General features: G+C 58.1%; 1 protein-coding gene across 7 annotated transcripts in view; it reads left to right on the forward strand.

Annotated features, from left to right (window-relative positions):
• Positions 1 to 19,889, forward strand: part of INPP5A (inositol polyphosphate-5-phosphatase A) — a 249,651-nt gene that overhangs the window by 207,710 nt on the left and 22,052 nt on the right. For all 7 annotated transcript variants that reach the window (XM_028827054.2, XM_077947896.1, XM_077947897.1 and 4 more), the window contains 2 exons: positions 10,497 to 10,592; positions 10,750 to 10,824. In XM_028827054.2, the coding sequence (XP_028682887.1) occupies positions 10,497 to 10,592; positions 10,750 to 10,824 (171 nt within the window). The remainder of the gene's footprint in view (positions 1 to 10,496; positions 10,593 to 10,749; positions 10,825 to 19,889) is intronic.

Below are 19,889 nucleotides of genomic sequence, written 5' to 3' on the forward strand. Positions count from 1 at the left end.
CAACCTCGGGAGAGGACATGAAAGAGTCTTTATGGCATGTTGTTGCTCTGGGTGGCCGCAGACAATGCACACAGAGGAGCGAGGCCTCCGATGCTGACGCCAACATCTCCCCACGACGGCGCCTTTCACTGGCTGCATTTCTGCACCCCGTAAGCTCGGATGCAGGGCCTTGTGCCCGGCTCTGGGGCTCGCAACGAGGTCGGTGCTCCAGGGCCTCGCGGTGGGCGCTTTTGTCAAGAGATGGGTCCCCCTTCGCGGGGGTCTAGGGTTCACCAGGAAGACCTTTGAAAAGATGGAGTTCACCAGAAGGGCTGTCTCTTGGGACGTCAAAGTACGGGAGGCCGGCGAAGTGTCTGAGGGCCCGCCCCGCAGCCCTCCCAGCAAACCCCGCCCCGCAGCCCTCCCAGCATGCCAGGCTCTCAGCTCCTCAAATTCCATCCGGGATGGTCATTCTCTGTGTCCGGTGCCCACCCTGGTCCTAGAAAGCCAGGAAACTGGACCGTGGCACACTTTGCAGAACGCCTTCCCTGGCTTCACTGTGGGCCGAGCATGGGAGCGGGACCCTGAGGAAGGGTCCTTGGTGCCTGCCGCCCTCACCACACATTTCCCATACCAAGTCCGGCTGGGGTCCCTCTGCAGAGCTCAGGCCCAGCCTCCGGAGAAGTCTGCGTGGGGCCTGTGGTGGAGGCATGCCAACGGAAGACAGCGGGAAGGTGGTTCACTCATCATTACCCTGCACCTGCTACCCCCAAAGCCCATCGAGCCTGGAGGGCACAGCTGTTGCCCTGTGGGCCTGCGTGCTAATAGGTCCTGGTAGCCACCAGCATACTTGGGGATGGTGGCTGTAGCGCCAGCCCCCGACCTCAGCCACTCCCAGAGGGGGATGCAGCGCTCTCTGGCCTCCGCTGCCCTCCTCGCCCTGAGGGCCAAGTGAGCCGCCCTCTGACTTCCAAGAAGCCGCACACGCATGTGCCGTACGACCGGAGTCTGGAGCCCCCAGGAGTTAGTTTGAGGTGATGTGTGCTGTTTCCAAAGATCACCACTTGGATGTAGTGCTTGCGAGGCCTTCACCTGCTCCCTGCCAGGGCCCAGGGGCCTCAGCAGGGGCGTCTTCTAGGGTCTGGGGACCTTGTCTCTGCCCCGTGTGGCCGTTGGCCTGTGTATGTTTGATGAGCACTGACTTTCGGGGGTGCCGCCTGTGTCCACCCCAACGGGGATGCCAGAGGACTCCAGAGGTGCGGCTTCCTCGGCACTTTCCGTGGCGCCCGCAGGATGAAGCAGGTTTTAAAGCCAGGACTTGCACCTCAGGGCCGCCTGTGAAGTGATTGGTTGTCCTCCTTTCCCACTCCACGGCGACGTCTGAGGCCTGCACCAGCGTCCGTAATGTCAGTTAGCAAGGAATAGCTAACCCCACGGGACCAGCAGTGCGTCTCCAGGTGGATGTCCAGAGGACTGGGGCGTTTGTCAGAACTTAGCGTTTGAATTATCTCTGCCCATTTGCAGTGACCTGACAGTAAACCTGGAACTTCCACGTGCTGGTTTGTCAGTGGGCTCTGTAGTTTTCTCAACTGTAACGAAAGTTGCCCCCTCGATTCTGAGCAGTGGTCCGGACCCTCAGGCACATTCAGGGCAGTAGCGGTGGGAGCCTCTTAGTTAATCCCCTTTCACAGGGCAAGCGTTATGTTGACGTAGTGGCACACCGCACCCTGGAGCACAGATTTATATTCACGTTCACCATTGCTAGGAGAATTGTTGTTAGTATAGACAATGTTTGTGCCCTGGAGTCAGTTCTGTTTTCTAGAGTCATTCAAGAACCTTACATTGAAAACGTAGTGATTTCCTATTAACTTGTTTTAAGGAAAACCTATGTAAAGTACTTGGCTTTTCGTTGTGAACCATCTTTTAGAAATCCTTTTCTACTTTCTCCTTTCATCACTGCCGCTAGAGGTTGGCTACGTGGAACTTCCGTGTATAACCCTTCTTTATTTCTAGACATGTTTATGATTAAAATTTAACCAAAAAAATTACAGGATGATAGAGAAGGATGGGACTTGGCGAGTTTCTTCCTGCTGTGCCTGTGGTCATTTTCCAGCGGGAGCCGCTCACAGGGTCCACAATGTTCACCCCCAGCATCGCCACCCAAGGGTCAGGCTTCTCTGACGTCACAGAGATTTTCAGGAGGGGGAGGGAGGGGGAAGGAGGGAGAGGGTAGGGGAAGGGGAGGAGAAAGAGGAGGGGGAGGGGGAAGAGGGGGAGGAGAGAAACCCCAAGACTTCACCGACAAAGAAAGGAGAAGGCCAGGGACAGTGGCTCACACCTGCTTTCCCAGCACTGTGGGAGGCTGAGGCAGAAGGATCATTGAGCCTAGGAATTCAAGACCAGCCTGGGCAACATAGGGAGTCCCTGTCTCTACGGAAAATAAAAAAGTAAAATTAGCCAGGCACTGTGGGACATGCCTGTAGTCCCAGATACTCGGGAGGCTGAGTCGGGAGGATTGCTTCATCCCGGAGGTCGAGGCTGCAGTGAGCCAGCCATGATCGCATCACTGCACTCCATCCTGGCCAACAGAGGAGGACCCTGTCTCAAAAACATAAAAATAGAGATAAAGAAAGGGACACATCCTGTCTTGGGCTGACGGCGTGAGATGGGCTGGCCAGATCTCCACAGCCCGAGAGCGGTCAGCTCCGTGTCTGTGGGCCACAGGTGGTTGGTCTCTGCCTAGTTCCTGCTGGACAAACGCTGCAGGTTCACACCGCAGGAGCTTCTCGGCATCTGTGCCAGGAAAGTTCGAGCTTCCTCACCCGCGGAACCCCAGCCTGCATTGCCCCCAGAAGCGATACCCCCGAATGAAGCTGGAGGCTGCTCTTCTCTCCGCAGAACCCCGGCTCTCATCACACCCAGACGCGGATACCCTGGAATGAAGGTGGACGTTGGTATCCACGTCCGCTTGCTTTTCTCAATAGCTGATGTAAACTGCAGCTGGCTGCAGCACCCGCAAATGGCTTATTTCCAAGATGTGGCCGTCCTCTGCAGAAAGGATACATATTTACAGAGAAGGCACTCGCACCTGCGGGAGAGCGAAGGCCAGGTCAAAGCTGTGTGGGACAGGAGGTGTCCTCACGAGTCTCCTGGAGAGAGCCCTGCTCCCAGACGCTGATCAGCTCCGGGGCCCACAGCCCTGAGGGGTGGTTGCTCTGGGAACCTACTAGTTAGAGCTCATGAGCCAGGCTGCATCAGACGGGGCCAAGGAGAGCTGGCAAAGTGCTCCTCACAGGTGCCTGTTCTATTCCTGATGGATGAATCCAGGTGAGTCCTGCGTGAACACAGAGCTCAGAGTCCCACCCTGAGAACACACTCTGTTCCCCACGATGCAGCCCCAGCCTGGGTGCAGCCCTGCAGGAGGCGGCCTTTTTCCCTTGATGCGGCCCTGACCTGGGTCAGCATGCGTAGCCCTGCCCTGCAGGAGGAGGCCTTCGCCCAGTGGCACCAATCTCAAAGGTGACACCACGCCTTGACCTGAGCAGAGAGGGTGCCCACCACTTCTGGAAGTCGGCCCCAGGCCTGAGCGAGAAGGCCGTCCCTAGCTTCGCTTGCTGGCCATTAGTTTCAGACGCTTCCTGCCATCCCCGGCTGGAAGGCGACTGCGTCCAGTCTGGCGCCCAGGCAGGCTGTGTCCAGCCAAGCTTCCCATGCAGGGTTTTGCTGTTTTAGTCATTGCTGTCCTTCAGGGAAGCCTTGGAGACTGGCATAGCTTTCCGTAAATTACAGCCCCGTGAAGCAAAAAGTGCCTCCCGATGAGTTTTGGACCATGAGGGACACCCATCTCCGATGCTTCCTTACCGGTGTCTGGAATGCGTGGTGAACCTGGGCCCTTGGTAGCCAAGAAACCCATCATTAGAATTCATGATGCTGGTTTGCTTCTCTTTGCCGAGATTTATCATTGACAGGCATCCTGCGTCCTTTGGCCCTTTATTTAACCACCGAAGGCATTGTTTTTAAGACCATTTCTTTTACAAGAGTTTCCTTTCAGATGTTCCTGCCAACATCTGTTTGTGGCTGAAATTCGACCCAGCCGGCCTGCGCCTGCCCCGCGCCCCCTTTGTCCCCGGCCTTTGTTTCTGATTTCATGCTATCAGAGGTCTGCGTGTTTTTCTGCATGAAGTTGTCAGCAGGATAAAAGCTCAGGCGCAGGGTCACGTTGAGAGGGGTGGGCATGAAAAATTGGTAAGATGTGTCTTCAAGCCCACCCACCAGCGCTCCACTCAGCCCCAGCAGGGACCAGGCCTGGGAGTGAGGGTGAGCCCCTCGCACCGACCCCGGAGAGCCGGACCCTAACCCTGGGGCTGTAGGCTCTGCCCCTCCCTTCATTCATCCGTTTGTCCCGTGGGTATCAGTTGGGTGTCTGCAAAGTGCCAGGGCAGTTTGCTCCTGAATCAGCACTTTCTTCAAGAGTGGACTTACTCCTCCTCATGTGTGGGAAGAAAACTTCTGAATTGCTAAAGTCAGTGGCTGAGTTTACACCACCCCCACCAGCCCACAGCGGTCACACCCTTTGCTAAGCTTGCTGCCGGGCAGCCTCACTGGAGCCCAGACGCTACTCTCCCAGGAAACCTGTGATGAGGACTGGGGCGCACACGTGTGCTGAGGACACCCCCAAGGCCGGCCGGGGCCACGTCTCAGCCTCCTGGTTTTGGTGCCTTCGCTCTGGTGCAGACAGACCATGGCTGAGCGTGTGGTCCCGAATTCCATCCTTGGAATGGAAGAAGTTTTTGTTAGAGAAAGGACTCCAGCCACAGTGGATTTCCACCTGCAGGTCTGTGTCTTGCGACACTTAAGGGCCAGGCTGGACGGGCCCCCACAGAGGTAGCAGAGTGGCCGCTCTGGCCAAGCTGCCGGACACCACTGTGGGAACAGGTGCACCCGCAGAGCTTCTGTGCCTGCTGAGGGGCTGAGGGTCGTGGCCTCAAGGAGCGGGCTCATCTTGTTGCTTTTATGCTTTAAGGTGGTTTTTCTTCTGGTTGGATGAGAAAAGTTAGTCGAGCCCCCCAAGGATTTACTCTGCAGCTGAATATGTAGGAACTGGCCTGATCCTGGGGCCAGCATGTGAGCCACCCCCCACCACCCACAGGCCTCCTAGGAGGCCCTGCTCTCGCAGCGGAGGGGCCGCTGTCACCGAGGCAGTGACCAGATCAGGAATTCCAGGGCCCCCAGGAGGGGTGGCTCCTCTGGCCCGTGTCTGTGGAATCAGTGTCGGTGGACATTCCGTTCACGGTAGGATGTGCCCGTGGGTGTCGGGCAGATGAGGAGTTTCAATATCATCTCCTTTAAGGGGTCTCGGTTTGGAGGAAAAAAGCCTCATTCTCTTGATGATGGCTTAATTCCTTAAGAACGCACTAGAATCTGCCCCTCAGTAGCTGCCTGTGGTGTGTCTAGATTTTGGGGCAACGTTGGCTTTGTGGTTCGTTTTTATTGTATTTAACTGTGAATACCCTCTTACTCCCTGCATTGAGAGGAGAGAGAAGCTCAGTTGTCAACGAGATGAAGTTGTTGGGGTTCCCAGGCTTCATGAGGCTGGGCTCTCCCTGAGCCTGAGGCAATCTTCAGGGCCGACTGGTTTCCATCCACTGAGAAAGGTCAGGATTCAACCTCAGCCTCACTTTGTGCAGCCGCCGTGGTTGACTTGCCGCCACAGACCACGGCACCATTGTCCTTCCCGAAAGTGCCATCCTGGGCCCGGCGGTGCAGCCCATGGCAGCTTGCGAGACCTGAGCTTCCGCCTCTCCCGTGGCACAGGCTTGGGGACAGGGTCTGCCCGAGCCAGTGGCTGGCTCAGGAGGGCGCCATGGCCTGTCGGCCTTTGATCTTGGGGCTGGTGGTTCTGCCCCCCCGCCACAGAGGACCAGGTCTTCTCTCCCCTCACAAGCTCCTGGAGGCCACAGTGCTCCTGGGGACGCCTCCCCATGGGGAAGGTGAGGGCTGGAGCTGTCACTGTTGCCAGGCTCTGGCCCTAGGAAGGAGGTTTGTGGCCCCAGTGACTAATGGATTCCCTCGTCTGCCTGGGAGAGTGTTGACAACCAGGGAATAACCAGGGAATTGGACTCTCCGTGTGGCAGGAGGGGGCATCTCCCAGCCTTCACTCCTGATTGCTTTTCCAGCACCTGAGCTGCGCCCCTGGGATCCCAGCTTTCCCTTCCCGAGTCCAGGCAGCGTCTGTGCTGGGCCCTGCTGGGACCTTCCTCCTCACGTGAGGCATGTCACGGCTGGCACTAGCCCTGGCCTGGGCCTCAGGTGTGGTGGGCCCGCGGTGTGTCAGGCCCCAGGCATGGTGGGCCTCAGCTGTGGTGGCCCCGGGTGTGGTGGCCCCAGGTGTGGAGGCCCCGGGTGTGGAGGCCCCGGGTGTGGTGGCCCCGGGTGTGGTGGCCCCGGGTGTGGTGGCCCCGGGTGTGGAGGCCCCGGGTGTGGAGGCCCCCGAGGAGAAGTGTATCCTGGAGATTAGGCGGGTGCATGAGAGCTCCCAGCTCAGCCACAAGAGCAACACGTGTTGCCCACCCAGCCTCGCCCAGGGCTTGCTCCTGCCTGCACTGAGACCCCTCGGCAGGACCTAGAAGCCAAGCCTGGGGTAGGGCCTCAGCAGCGACTGCAGGCTGCCCATGTGCCCAGACGGCTTCTTCTGAGCCCGGAGTGGGCCCCTGAGGCTGCCTGTCCACTTGACCCAGGCAGGGCGCTCTGGACACCTGGTGATTTCAGGTGGAGAGTGGAGCTCAAGCGCCTGCTGGTTGTGCGTGCAGAGTCCGGAGGCTACAGCCAGCGGGGATTCATTTAGGAGAGTACAGAACAACTTTTTGTTTTTATAAACCAGCTTTTGAAGGTTGCATTTAAAAACTTGGGCTGACAGGGTCTGAGAGGATGCGTTTGCCTTTAGTAGAGTTTTGGATTTTGTGGCAGAGTGTCCGTGACAGTTAAGGGGTAATGGGACAGATTCAGCTCCCGACATGAGACCCACTGCACAGGTGCACATCGGGGCGGCTCCGCCTGCCACGCAGCTCTGTGCACATCAGAGTGACCGCGTGATTTCCTCGCACAGAAAATAGCTCTTCTGGGCTGACACCTGTGCCCTGGGCCTGTGGACACCCTGTCCAGGCAGCATGCCTCCGTGGTTATCCGAACAGTAAGAAGAAACGCAGGGATTTCTTGATCCACGCAGGCAGGTGGATGACCCGGGCACACGGCGTTCCTGTTAAATTCTAAGTGTGGATAAGACGGCTGCCAGGCCGCTCTTTCCAGAGCCTCTTCATGTGGCTACTAATAGCGAAATACATCTTAGATGGCTTTTTAAACATAGCATTTAGGGTATTTGTTTCTCCTTTCAAAAGAGAAGAATCCCTTCCAAAAGTAGGCGAACCGGAAAGGCCCAGCCTGGCCGCTTTCCGCATGAGTGGCCACGACTTTGCTGGATTGAAAGGCGAAGGGAACAGGCCAGCTTTGGCCCGTTCAGCCCGGCCTGATCACTCCTTTACAGCCTGTGAATGAGGCGGCTCCGGGGAGGGGTGGGGGGTGGCTGGCCCCTTCCTGGGCCCTGGGGTCCATCCGATGTTTGTCCTTCGGGAGCCCGCCTGAAGTGCTGAGATAAAGCGGTTTTTAAACAGTCTCCCGCAGATGCCTTTTGGGAGACAGAGCCATGAATTTCCTGAGCCGTGTCCTGGGGTGGCTACAATGGCCGTCTGCCTGCCAAGGCTTCTCCCATTCAGGGAAAGCAGCTTAAGCCACTTAAGCCCATTAGCATCTGGATGGGGCCGGACCTCCTTGGGACTCAGCGATGGGCAGGGTGGCCTGCTGCGCCCTGGCTGTTTGGGTGCTTGTTCTAATCCTCACACTGTTTGAAGGCTCCAGACTGATTTGTGACACATGAGTCCAAAAGCCACTTTGGAGGCTTGACCCGATCAGCCGATCTGTGCTCTGAATGTCAACGGCCTGCCCTGGAGTGTGCTTTGGGGATAGCGGGTGGCCGCCTCCTGGCCCAGGCTGGGACGCTGCATACCAGCCACAAGGAGGTGGACGCTGCATCTTGGCAGGAGGCGGGTCAGGCCGCCGAGGGGCCCTACAGTTCCTCTCAGTTCCTGCTGAGCGCACGCCCAGAACCTACACAGGAAGGCCGGGCACCGGCCCAGGGGTGTCCTCCTGATGCCCGGCTCTGAGCCCCGACCAGCGCCCGGGGCATTGGGGTGCCCCTCAGCAGCACCAGCTCCCAAGGGCCCTTTCAGGGAGAAATTTTTAAAGCCAAAGTTACTTTTGGTGCAGTCGTCATTTTATAAAACGAAACTCATATATTATTTTCTTAAAAAAAACAGCTTTCTAGTCCAGGTGCAGCTACTCACACCTGTAATCCTAGCACTTTGGGAGGCTGAGATGGGACAATCGCTTGAGCCCAGGTGTTCACAGCCAACCTGGGCGACATAGCGAGACCCTGTCTCTACAAAAATTTAGAAAATAGGCCGGGCGCGGTGGCTCACGCCTGTAATCCCAGCACTTTGGGAGGCCGAGGCGGGCAGATCATGAGGTCAGGAGATCAAGACCATCCTGGCTAACAAGGTGAAACCCTGTCTCTACTAAAATGCAAAAAAAATTAGCCAGGCGTGGTGGTGGGTGCCTGTAGTCCTAGCTACTCGGGAGGCTGAGGCAGGAGAATGGCGTGAACCCAGGAGGCGGAGCTTGAAGTGAGCTGAGATCGCACCACTGGGCTCCAGCCTGGGTGACAGAGGGAGACTCCGTCTCAAAAAAAAAAAAAAAAAGAAAAGAAAATTAGCTGGGCATGGTGGTGCATACCTACAGTCCCAGCTACTCGAGGGGCTGAGGTGGGAGAATCACTTGAGCCCAGGCAGTCAAGGTTAAAACGAGCCTTGATCACGCCACTGCACTCTGGCCTGGATGACAGATCAAGACCCTGTCTCCAAAAATAATATTTTTATTAAAAACAAGCTTGATGGAGGTATAATTTACACATAAACTATAATCGAACTCTAGACTATCCCTCCATATAATCCAGTTCAGACTATCCCTTCAGCACCTGCCCCAGTCAGTTTCCTCCCGGTCCCCGCAGTCTCCTTGCTGCCTCTGTCTCTCCGGCTTCGCCATGTCTGGGTATTTTGTGTAAATGGAATCTACGGTCTGTGGCCTTTTGTGTAAGGCAGTAGCTGCGCTCTCCTCCATCCACACCAGCGATGCAGGAGCACCGGTGCCTCTGCCTGCTGTGGGCACGGGCCCTGGCTGTCCACACGGGGTGCCTCTGCCTGCCGTGGGCACGGGCCCTGGCTGTCCACACGGGGTGCCTCTGCCTGCCGTGGGCACGGGCCCTGGCTGTCCACACGGGGTGCCTCTGCCTGCCGTGGGCACGGGCCCTGGCTGTCCACACGGGGTGCCTCTGCCTGCCGTGGGCACGGGCCCTTGCTGTCCACACGGGGTGCCTCTGCCTGCCGTGGGCACGGGCCCTTGCTGTCCACACGGGGTGCCTATTCCACCCAGGGAGGGGTCTCCAGCTCTGTCCTCCCTTTAGGGACTGACCCTCAGTGATCATTCCCTGCATTGTCCTGTTAAGGCAAGAAGAATTTTCAAAACAGGCCTGAATGTCATCCTTCATAGTGATCTGCGCCGGCCAGGACCGTGCCTCCTGGAGCAGCTCAGCTGTGCAGTATGGCAGAGAGGTCGGCTCTCACTCAGCCTCTCTCCTCTGCTGCCCAGACGGCTGCCCCTTCCCGTAGCTGGTCAGGCCACTGAGCATCCGTGGGCACCAGAGGCCACAGCCCTGACCCTGCAGCACTCCTGCCTCAGCCCCTGTGCTTGGTCCTCCCGGCCAGTGTGGTCTCCAGGACCCCGGCGGAGCCCCGAGCTCTTCTTGGGTCCTGTCCACCTGCCTCTGGGCCCCTGCCCACCCCAGCCTGCACCCCAGGGACTGGTTTGAGCCAGTTAACACCACAAAGCAGGCGTGTGACCTTAGCCGTCCCTCCCACATCGGCTTCATCAGATGAGCCTGTTGAGACCATTCCCGGTCAAGCCTTCTGAAACCCTTGCCCATTGTCGTAATCAAACAGCTCTCGAGGGAGTTCAGGGACGGGAGAGAGCGAGCGGAAGGAAGCTGGCCAGGTGCCCCCACAGGCACCCTCTGTGCTGTTCTCAGTGCTGCCGTGCCTTCGGAGCCTGCTGGTCTTGCTCTGGCTTTTGCCCCGAAGCAGCTCTGTGGGCAGCAGCAGCTCTGGGGTAGCCTCACGGCTGCAGCCACGCTTTGCTGGGGAGCAGCCAGCCTCAGGCCCTTCGCACGTGTGAGGGTCAGCTATGGTCAGCTATTGCAAGAGTGGCCCCTGACCCCAGGTGTGGAAATCTGGGTGTGACACCAGCTGCTGTCTGGAACCGGCCATCCCATCCCACTGACGCGGGCTGTCGGGTGATGCTGCCATGGGCAGGTGGGCCCCCCGGGACTTATCTCCGTTGCTGTCTTTCTGCAGACGCTCTGCACAAAAGCCACCATGCAGACGGTCCGGGCCGCTGACACCAATGAAGTGGTGAAGCTCATATTTCGTGAGTCGGACAACGACCGGAAGGTGAGTGGGGCCTGTGACTGGGCGGGTGACACATGGGGCCTGCGCGGGACTCTGCAGCCTCCCTCAGAGCCGCCCTGCCTGCCCAGGGCAGTGGGGCCGGGGGACACGCACAAGGCTAGGGGAGCTCAGGTGCTCATGGACCGCTCTGACTTCACAGGTTATGCTCCAGTTAGAAAAGAAACTCTTCGACTACTTCAACCAGGAGGTTTTCCGAGACAACAACGGCACCGCGGTGAGTTTGTGGTCCGGTGTGGCAGCTCCTCCGTCCGGAGACACCCATGCCCCCAGGCCCTCCCATTACTTCTGCTTACCTGGGACCACCCTGCCTTGTCCCTGCCACCTCCAGGGCTCAGCTCCGAGCCGGTGCAAAGCAGACTGCCGGGGACACACGTTGGGTGCGTCCTGCACCTCGGGCCGGGTTCGGTGGAGGCTCCGTGTCACTGTCCTGTCCACAGGCAGCATGACGCTCACTCAACCCATCAGCTTCAGAGACCCTCGTGTGTGTGAGGGGAGACGCTGGTGCTGTGGGGTGCGGAGGAAACCCCCTTGTCTCAGAGTGGGCCGGCAGGACCTCAGGCTTCGCTCTGAAGTGGGAGACTGAAGGGAGCAGGTTCCCCACACTCCCGTCGCTAGACTTGCTGTGTGTGGGTCTGTGTGTGGGCACGTGTGTGTGCACTAGTGCTTGCGTGTGCACATGTGCACGTGAGTGCGTATCTGCATCTGTGGGATGGGTGTGCCACTGTGTGTCCATGAGCACGTGTGTAAACTGAGGTGTGCGTCGGTGGGAATGTGAGGCTCAGGTCAGTCCACGGAGAGGCGGCCCCTGCCAGAGGCAGCCCTGGCTGCTGGACCTGCTGTCGGTTTTGAAATCGTGAGTCTTCCCTTCGAGGGATTAGTGTAGGCAAGCGCTGAGGGGTGGCCTACACACTCTTTTTACAATTTTATTTTTTTATTGTGGTCTACTTTTGTCCCATTTTTGGTGTATTTACAAATGTTTATCAGCGTAAAGAACCACATAGTACCTGGCTGGGGCCCAATGTGCGGCCTCAGCTTATTTCTGTAAACACGCCCACTGTGGCGAGTCCAAGCCACACGTGATGCTGTGTGCAACGAGCCAGCGTCCAAGATCTGGAAATCTCGGCATCGGTTCCTAGGGCTGTCCTGAGCCAGCTGTGGTCCCCCCGGCACTGCGTCAGGGCAGGCGGCCCGTCCTCAGGAAGCTCTCGGGGAGTGGCTCTGGGAAAGGTGAGGGAGCACAGGCGGGTGGACCCAGGCCGGTGCAGCTGCATTCACATCGTAGCGTCCTGGGCCAGCTAGGTGTCCGTGCCTCAGTTTCCCCTCGTGGGGTGTGAGGGCTCACGGGTCAGTGCATGCAAAGTGCTTAGGGAGAGCTGGAGCCTCTCAGTGCCAGACAGAGGGGCATGCCCAGCCCAGCAGATACTGCCAGCCCCTAGTCCCAGGTCCAGAACCTCCACTCCAGGATGGCATTTACTGCCTCCCCAACGGCCCCCAGATCCCACCTCCTGTCCTCTCGGGAAGTCACTTCTGCCTCCTGCCACTCATCAACCCAGAGCCCGAGGCTCCCGTGATGCCCACGCCTCTGCGGTGCCTGGGCCTTCAGTGCCAATTCCCTCTCACCTACTGCAGGAGCCCATGGCCCCTTCCCCCACTGGGGCGGGTCAGGCCTTGGTGTCCTGTCCCCACAGGGCCCCATCAGCCTGGGAAAGCCTGAGGTCTCCTCCTCTTCTCTCCATCCAGGCAGGCTGGCTTTCCTCCTGCTCCATCTGTGGGAGGCACCGGGCACTCTCCCCAGCTCCACCACCTGCGCTTGGTGGAGCCCCTCCCCCCTCCTTCTCAAGCCTCCAGAGCCTGGTGGGGCGGCCTGCCTGTGGCTCCCACTGCCCCTCTGTGGCTCTTCCTGTGGGACTCTGGGCCCCAGGGTGCTTCCAACTGCAGGACACTCCCAGGTGGCACATCCCGGCCTCATCAGTGGGGAGCAGGGAGAGCCTGGGGAGCATAGGTGTCTGCGTGGAGGCAGGTGCGCAGGAGGTGTCTGGATGGGGGAGGGCACCCAGGAGGTGTCTGGGTGGAGGTGGATGCCCAGGAGGGAGACAGGGCTGCTGTCCTCACAGCTGCATGGCTGCTGGAGCTTGGAGGAGGTGCTTTCAGGGTCCCTAGCAGGGCTGGCTCCTCAGTGCCGCGAGGTCTCCAGGTACCTTGCACAGGGCGTGAAGAAAGTGGAGGGTCCCTTGGAGGAGGATGCCAGGGCGGCCAAGAGAGACGGCACGTTCTGGAAGGAGCAAGGTGACAGGGAAGAGGGAGGCTCCGTGGGCCACAGGTAGGGTGGTAACGGGGGACAGGTTCCAGCTGGGGCTGCGTGGAGTGGGGTGCGGCATGGAGGGGGCTGCGGCGTGGAGGGGGTATGGCATGGAGGGGGCACTCGGCGTGGAGCCGGGCGCATGGCATGGAGGGGTGCGTCCAAAGCATCTGGGAGCAATTGTCTTTTGTATGGGTCCAAAGCCCTCCTTTTCTCTCAGCATTTCAACACAGAGCACACCCCCTGCTGTTGGCAGCCACCATACTGTACAGTGTTTCCTACCTTTAGAAGAAAACTAACCTGAATATTTGAGAGAACTTTTGGATTTGATTCCGAACAAAAACACCCTGTGGGGTTGAAGCCACACGAGGCACCCCGTGTGATGGCGGAGGCCCCACACGCTGTGTCGATGACATCGGGAGTCCCGTGCAGAAAGGCGGCCCGAGCTCAGGAGGCGCCTTCCCAGGCTGTTTCTCATGATTTCTCCAAAGAGCTGTGAGTGGAGCCGGCGGCTCGGCATTGCTGTTCTGCTTCTCAAATCCTCTCTGCTTGGTGCCTGGGACGACAGCGCCTTCGGGAACACCCCATGGGTTCCTGCTGACCTGGGTGCCGGCACACCGTGTCAGTCGTGCCCAGAAATTGGGAGTTGTCCCCATCGACGTAGGGTCAAGATGGTCAGCCCATCTCCACGGTCCGGTTAAACACACAGCACCGCAGCCATGGAGAACAAACTCTCCGTCTGCAGGATGGATGTGCCTGCACCGGACGCAGCCCCAAGTCCATCGCATCCTTCATCAACCGCCGGTGTTGTACCCGTCTGACAGAAATTTAATTCAAGCTGGCTCCTGAAAATAATTATTGTATTTTAAGAGTAGTAATCATTGGCCGGGACATGATTGAATGTGTCCATGCCTATTGACTTTTCCTATGATTTATAGCTTTGTTTAGTCGATATTCCCATCGAAATTGTATAATTAATTATAAGTGTGGCTGTCAGGGCTGCAGGATGGAGTGCCCTGGTGCGGATTTGGAGAGATTAAATTTTCTTCGGCTGTCCCAGGGCTGGGCTTGGGAGTTTCCGCAGCGCCGGCCTCTTGGAGGGAGGTGTTTTCTGTGTGTTTAGCAACCGCTGTAGCCTCAGGTGCATTGATTTTCTGGGCCTCGTTCCTTTATCAGCGCCGGTGTCTCTGCAGGAGCGGCGGGAGCCGCGGCCGGGACAGCTCCTGACAGATGCTCAGGATCAGCCACTGCTTTGTCATTGTCCACACGGCCCTGCCTGCCTTCACTTTGTAATCAAGAAGAATGTGGGAGACCTTGCGAAATTGGTGATCATGTTTGTGAAAAATCTCAGAGAGATACAAATTATCAATTCAACAGCAGCACCTGCAGTTTCTAATCAGAAACCTCTGCTGTCTGGTATTTTGTTCCAGCTGCAGCAGGGGCCTCACACACTTCATTCTGGGGGTGACAGCCCCCATGCCGGCCATGCAGGGCGAGGCTCCCTCCAACTCTCAGAGCTGGTAGCCGAGCAGGGACATGCTGGGACCCTCCCGCCCCACAGGATCCCCCCGTCACACGGCCGCCATGGTCCCTTCGCAGCTTTGCATTTGCATCACGGTCCGGCAAACCTCTGCCTCCCCGGTAGGCGGGAAGGCCCCAGGGGGTAAAGACCACGTGTCCGGAGTGTCTGGCACAGCTCCCGACGCAGGAGCAGCACGGGGAGCCGGCTTTCGATGAGGATGGAGGCAGGCCCAGGCCAGGACGCCTCTGTCAGGAGACAGGCTCACAAGTGAGCAACGGGGATTCCCAGCCGGGCTGCCCCGGGGTTTTCTCTCAGACACCGGGCTCAGGTCTGGTGAGTGTGGGTGGGGGCGAGTGCCTGTGGGCCTGGGGGCATCACAGAGGACAGAGGACAGCCTGGGGCCCGCATCCCTCCACACCCTGGCTCCGGTACGTTTAAGCAGCTTGAAGGTTCAAGTTCATTGAAAACCACACGTGAATTTCCTTTTATTTTTGCTTTGCACTGCCAAAACTGGGGGCCTCCTAACTCAGAAGACAGGGTGGGAAAGTGGCCTTGGTCCACTGAGCAGTCCTGAAACACCCACCCAGGCAGGACGCTGGCGGAGGAATCCCATTCAATCCCCATGGGAAGGAGGGGCCCCCGGCCACCGAAAACCGTGGGCAGCCCCAGCCTGCTCCTTCTTCCCGAAAACCGTGGGCAGCCCCAGCCTGCTCCTCCTTCCTGGAGTTTTCCAGCTTCCCCACAACTTGGCTTGGGGTTGTGCTTATCGGAGTGTGTGTGAGCGTGTGAGTGTGTGCGCACAGACGTGTGTGAGGCATATGCATGTGAGCCTGTATGAGTATGCATGAGAGTGTGTGCATATGCATGTGAGCAGGTGAGTGCATGTGTGAGTGGGTGTGAGCATGTGTGAGTGTGCAGGCATGTTCGTATGAGCATCTGTGAGCGTGTGTGTGAGCAGGCATATGCATGTGAGCAGGTGTGTGTGAGCAGGTGCGAGCATGTGTGAGCAGGCATAGGCATATGAGCAGGTGTGTGTGAGCAGGTGTGAGCGAGCATGTGTGAGCAGGCATAGGCATATGAGCAGGTGTGTGCATGTTTGTGAGCAGATGTGGGCATGCATGACTGTGTGTGAGCGGGCATGTGCATGTGAGCCTGTATATATGTGAGCGTGTGTGCATATACATTTGAGTGGGTGTGTGTGAGAGCAGGCTTACGCGAGTGAGCAGGTGTGTGTGTGAACAGGTGTGAGCGAGTGTGTGAGCAGGCATAGGCATATGAGCAGGTGTGTGCATGTTTGTGTGTGAGCAGGCATGGGCATGCATGAGCATGTGTGTGAGCGTGTGTGCATATGCATTTGGGTGAGTGTGTGTGAGCAGGAATATGCATATGAGCAGGTGTGTGTGTGAGAGCAGGTGTGTGCATGGATGAGCGTGTGTGAGCAGGCGTGTGCATGTGGGTGTGAGAGCAGGGGTGTGCATGGATGGGCGTGTGTGAGCAGGCATGTGCATGTGAGTGGGTGTGTGGTGGGGGTGGTTTGGTTTTTAGTTAGAAAGTTCAGGCAGACCCTAGCGGTAGCAGCTGAGGCCTGAGGGAGGCCCCGGCCACCCAGGAGCAGGTGCTGACCACAGAGGGGGCTCCGGGGGCCTGACGCAGCTCTGCAGGTCTCTCTTGGAGACTGGGGACGCCTGGGGAGTGTTCAGTGGTGACAATGAAGGGACTCCGTCATTGGGTGGTTGGATTTGCAGCTAAGAAGTAAAGATGGCAACACACTCAAAATCCTCCTGGCCTGGAATTCCTCAGCCCGGTCAGGAATTGAAGAGCAAAGTAAGGGTGTGTGGTGTGCGTTGGGGGGGAGTGTGTGTGTACACATGTGTGCATGTACACGTGTGCACTCGTATGTGGTGTATGTGTGTGTGCGTGTACCTGTGTGCATTCGTGTGTGTGTGTACACATGTGCACTCGTGTGTGTACGTGTGTATACAGTCATGTCACATAACGTTTCAGTCAACAACAGACTACATATATGACTAAAGTTCGGTATTCTGACGATGGGGCTGAAAGCTTCCTCTCGCTATGTGATGTAGCCGTTGTGACATCACAGTGTGGCGGCACTGGTGTGAAGGAGCCACTGCGTCGCCAGCCGTGGGAGAGTCTGGCACACGCAGGGATGCCCAGCGCGTCGTACTTCAGAGTGACAATAAACGACTGTGTTACTGGTGTCTGCGTTTCCTCTCCCACACTTCTTACCATCACTGTAATGCACTCCTTCTACTTAATAAAAAAAGGTGCCTGTGAATAGCCTCAGGCAGGTCCATCAGGCAGGTCCACCGAGAAGAAGGCGCCGTTATCACAGGAGATGAGGCGCCGTTATCGCAGGAGATGAGGCTCCGTTATCGCAGGAGATGAGGCTCCGTTATCGCAGGAGAAGAAGGCACCGTTATCGCAGGAGATGAGGCGCCGTTATCGCAGGAGATGAGGCGCCGTTATCGCAGGAGAAGAAGGCACCGTTATCGCAGGAGATGAGGCGCCGTTATCGCAGGAGATGAGGCTCCGTTATCGCAGGAGATGAGGCTCCGTTATCGCAGGAGAAGAAGGCACCGTTATCGCAGGAGAAGAGGCGCCGTTATCGCAGGAGATGAGGCGCCGTTATCGCAGGAGATGAGGCTCCGTTATCGCAGGAGATGAGGCGCCGTTATCGCAGGAGATGAGGCGCCATGCGGGTGGTTGCCCCGAGGGCCTTTCCATGGGACACGGGTGGCAGAGAGGAGTGTCGACAATCCTGACCCTGTGTGGGCCTAGGCTCATGTCTGTGTCATTGTCTTCATTTTTATCAAAAAATGTTTTAAGATTTTGAAATATTATAAAGAATAGGCAAAAAGTTTATAGAATATATAAACAGAATATTTTATACAGCTATACAATGTGTTTTAAGCTAAGTGTTATTTGACAAAAGAGTCAAAAAGTTGAAAAACGTTAAAGTTTGTAAAGTAAAGTTACAATAAGCTAAGGTTAACTTATTACGAGAAAATACATTTCAGTACATTCTGTTACTCTCAGCGTCTGTGCTCGGTATTTATAAAGTCTGACATTCTGTTACTCTCAGCGCTTGGCATTTATAAAGTCTGCAGTGCCCAGTTGATTCCAGGCCTTCCCACTCACCCCCGCCTGCTCACCAGCTCACCCGAGTCCCTTCCAGCCCTGCCAGCTCCCTTTGCGGCCCCACGGTACAGCCCAGGCGTGGAGCGTACGCGCACTGTGATGTCCCTCAATGAAATATCCTAAGGATGTGTTTCTCAGACCAGATCCCCGTCGTTACATGGCACGATTGTGTGTGTACAGAACCAAACAGCCTGGATGGATGACCTGGTGGCTGTTGAGGGCTGGGCCACAGCGGAGCAGAGAGGCTGGAAAGCCAAGCCCGACAGCCCAGCACCATGGCCTGGGTCGCCGGCTGACCCCACGGGCCCGTGCGATGGCCTGGGTCCCCGGCTGACCCCACGGGCCCGTGCGATGGCGTGGATCCCCGGCTGACCCCACGGGCCAGTGCCATGGCGTGGGTCCCTGGCTGACCCCACGGGCCAGTACCATGGCGTGGGTCCCCGGCTGACCCCACGGGCCCATGCGATGGCCTGGGTCGCCGGCTGACCCCACGGGCCTATGCGATGGCGTGGGTCTCCTGCTGACCCCAGCTCAGCTTTTTCCTGTTGTCCTGGACTGTCTTATCTGTGGGCAGGTGCTGAGGAAGGACCCCAGAGCTGCTGAAAAGCCTTAGACTGTCCTTTGTCTCCTCTCATGAGGCGTGCAAGGCCAGGAGCTGCTCTCTGTGGATGTGGGTCGTGTGGGGTCTCCTGTGGCTGTGGGCCACATGTTGTCTCCCGTGGCTATGGGACTCTCCCACGGCATCCGGTGGCCCCGTCTCCTGAGGGTCGGGTTTTGTCACTTGGAGTCAGACCCCTGTTCTTCCTGAAAAGGATTGGAAAGCTGGGTTTTTAATTTTTCCGCCATCACATTTCCATGTCAACGCAAATCATTGGTTCAGCCAACAGTGACATGGAACTTTGTTTACATTTAGGGCGAGGTGTTGCACAGACTTTTCTCCCCGAAGGCGGAGTTCCGATTTCCAGAGCACTGTGCGTGGTGTGCTTCTGACTGAGGCCCTGAGTGTGCAGCAGGTCAGCGTGGCCCAGGCCGCGGTGAGGACCTGTCCACACACTTGGAGCCCCCCAGGGACCAGCAGTGTCCTTAGGGGGACAGGAAGTCCCCAGGCCCCTCAGCGCCAGCTTAGATGCACCAGGGAAGACCCCCAGGGGCATGAGGGGTCCTCAGAATCCTGTGACCTGGGCAAGGGTCTCTCCACCCGTGAGTGTACAGAGGAGGGTCAGGGGTCTTATACCCTGAGGCGCCTCATGGGCTGTGCCCAGACTGAGAAGCTGTGGCCACACTCCGTGGCTTCCGCCTCAGGAACTTTTGAAGGGTGCACAGGCCTGGAGTGGTTCAGAAACACACGAGCCTGGGATTCCCAGCTTCCAGAACCTGCACCAGCGGGCGTTAGGGGCTGCCTGGGGCTTTCGCTGCTCTGCTGTGGTGGCCGGAGGGGCCCAGCATCAGAAGTTCCAGTAGGTGGGGCTCCAGGTCGGGGTATGTCCCCAGCCACCCCCATTCCTGCTAACATTGACGCTTTTGGGAAGGGAGGTGGTGGGGGGCTCGCAGGGATGTCCAGCTGCCTGCAGTGAACAGTCTGTGTCCTGCGGCCCAGCGCCCTCTTCACCCTGCAGGAGCCCCAGCCGTAAGCATCAGTGACCCCCTTGCCCTGCAGGAGCCCTGACTGTAAGCGTCACTGAAGCACAGCCAGCCCCGGCCCCATGCCCACGCCAGCCCACGGAGGCAGCCCTGGCATCCTCGGAGCCCCCGGCCCTCTTCAGAGCCCCCTGGCCCTGTTCTCCCTATTCTTGTTCACGTGCCCCTTGGTGTGCAGTCCCTTGCTCACTGTGCCTGGCACATTCACCAGGCTGGGGCACTCACTCAGGGCTGCGGCCTCGCGACTTCAGTGCTCAGCCACGCAGCACTGTGCTCACAGACCCCACGCTGTGGACCCTGGCGGCCAGACGCAGGGATGACCTGCCTGAGCGATAGCCACACCGCACAGGAAGCCCGGTGCTCTGCTCTCTAAAGCTAAATGAATTCACGTCGGCCAAGAGCTCTAGCTACTCGCTCCCTCTGCGCACAGGCCCCACCTCTGCAGCACCTGCTGCTTCTAGGAAGTAGAGCAGCTGCGGCAGCCCCAGGCCCTCAAAGGCCCACACGGGCAGGCACAGCCCGGGCCCGGCTGCAGCCCAGATGGGCGCCAGGCCAGCACTGAGGATCAGGGTGCTGAGGACTTGAGGGGTGCTGGTGGTTGCTGGAGCCAGAGCCAGGGTTGGACGCTGTGCCGCACACCTGCGAGGGATGATGGTCCTTC

This window comes from Macaca mulatta, chromosome 9 (genome assembly GCF_049350105.2).
Source record: "Macaca mulatta isolate MMU2019108-1 chromosome 9, T2T-MMU8v2.0, whole genome shotgun sequence".
NCBI lineage: Eukaryota > Metazoa > Chordata > Mammalia > Primates > Cercopithecidae > Macaca > Macaca mulatta.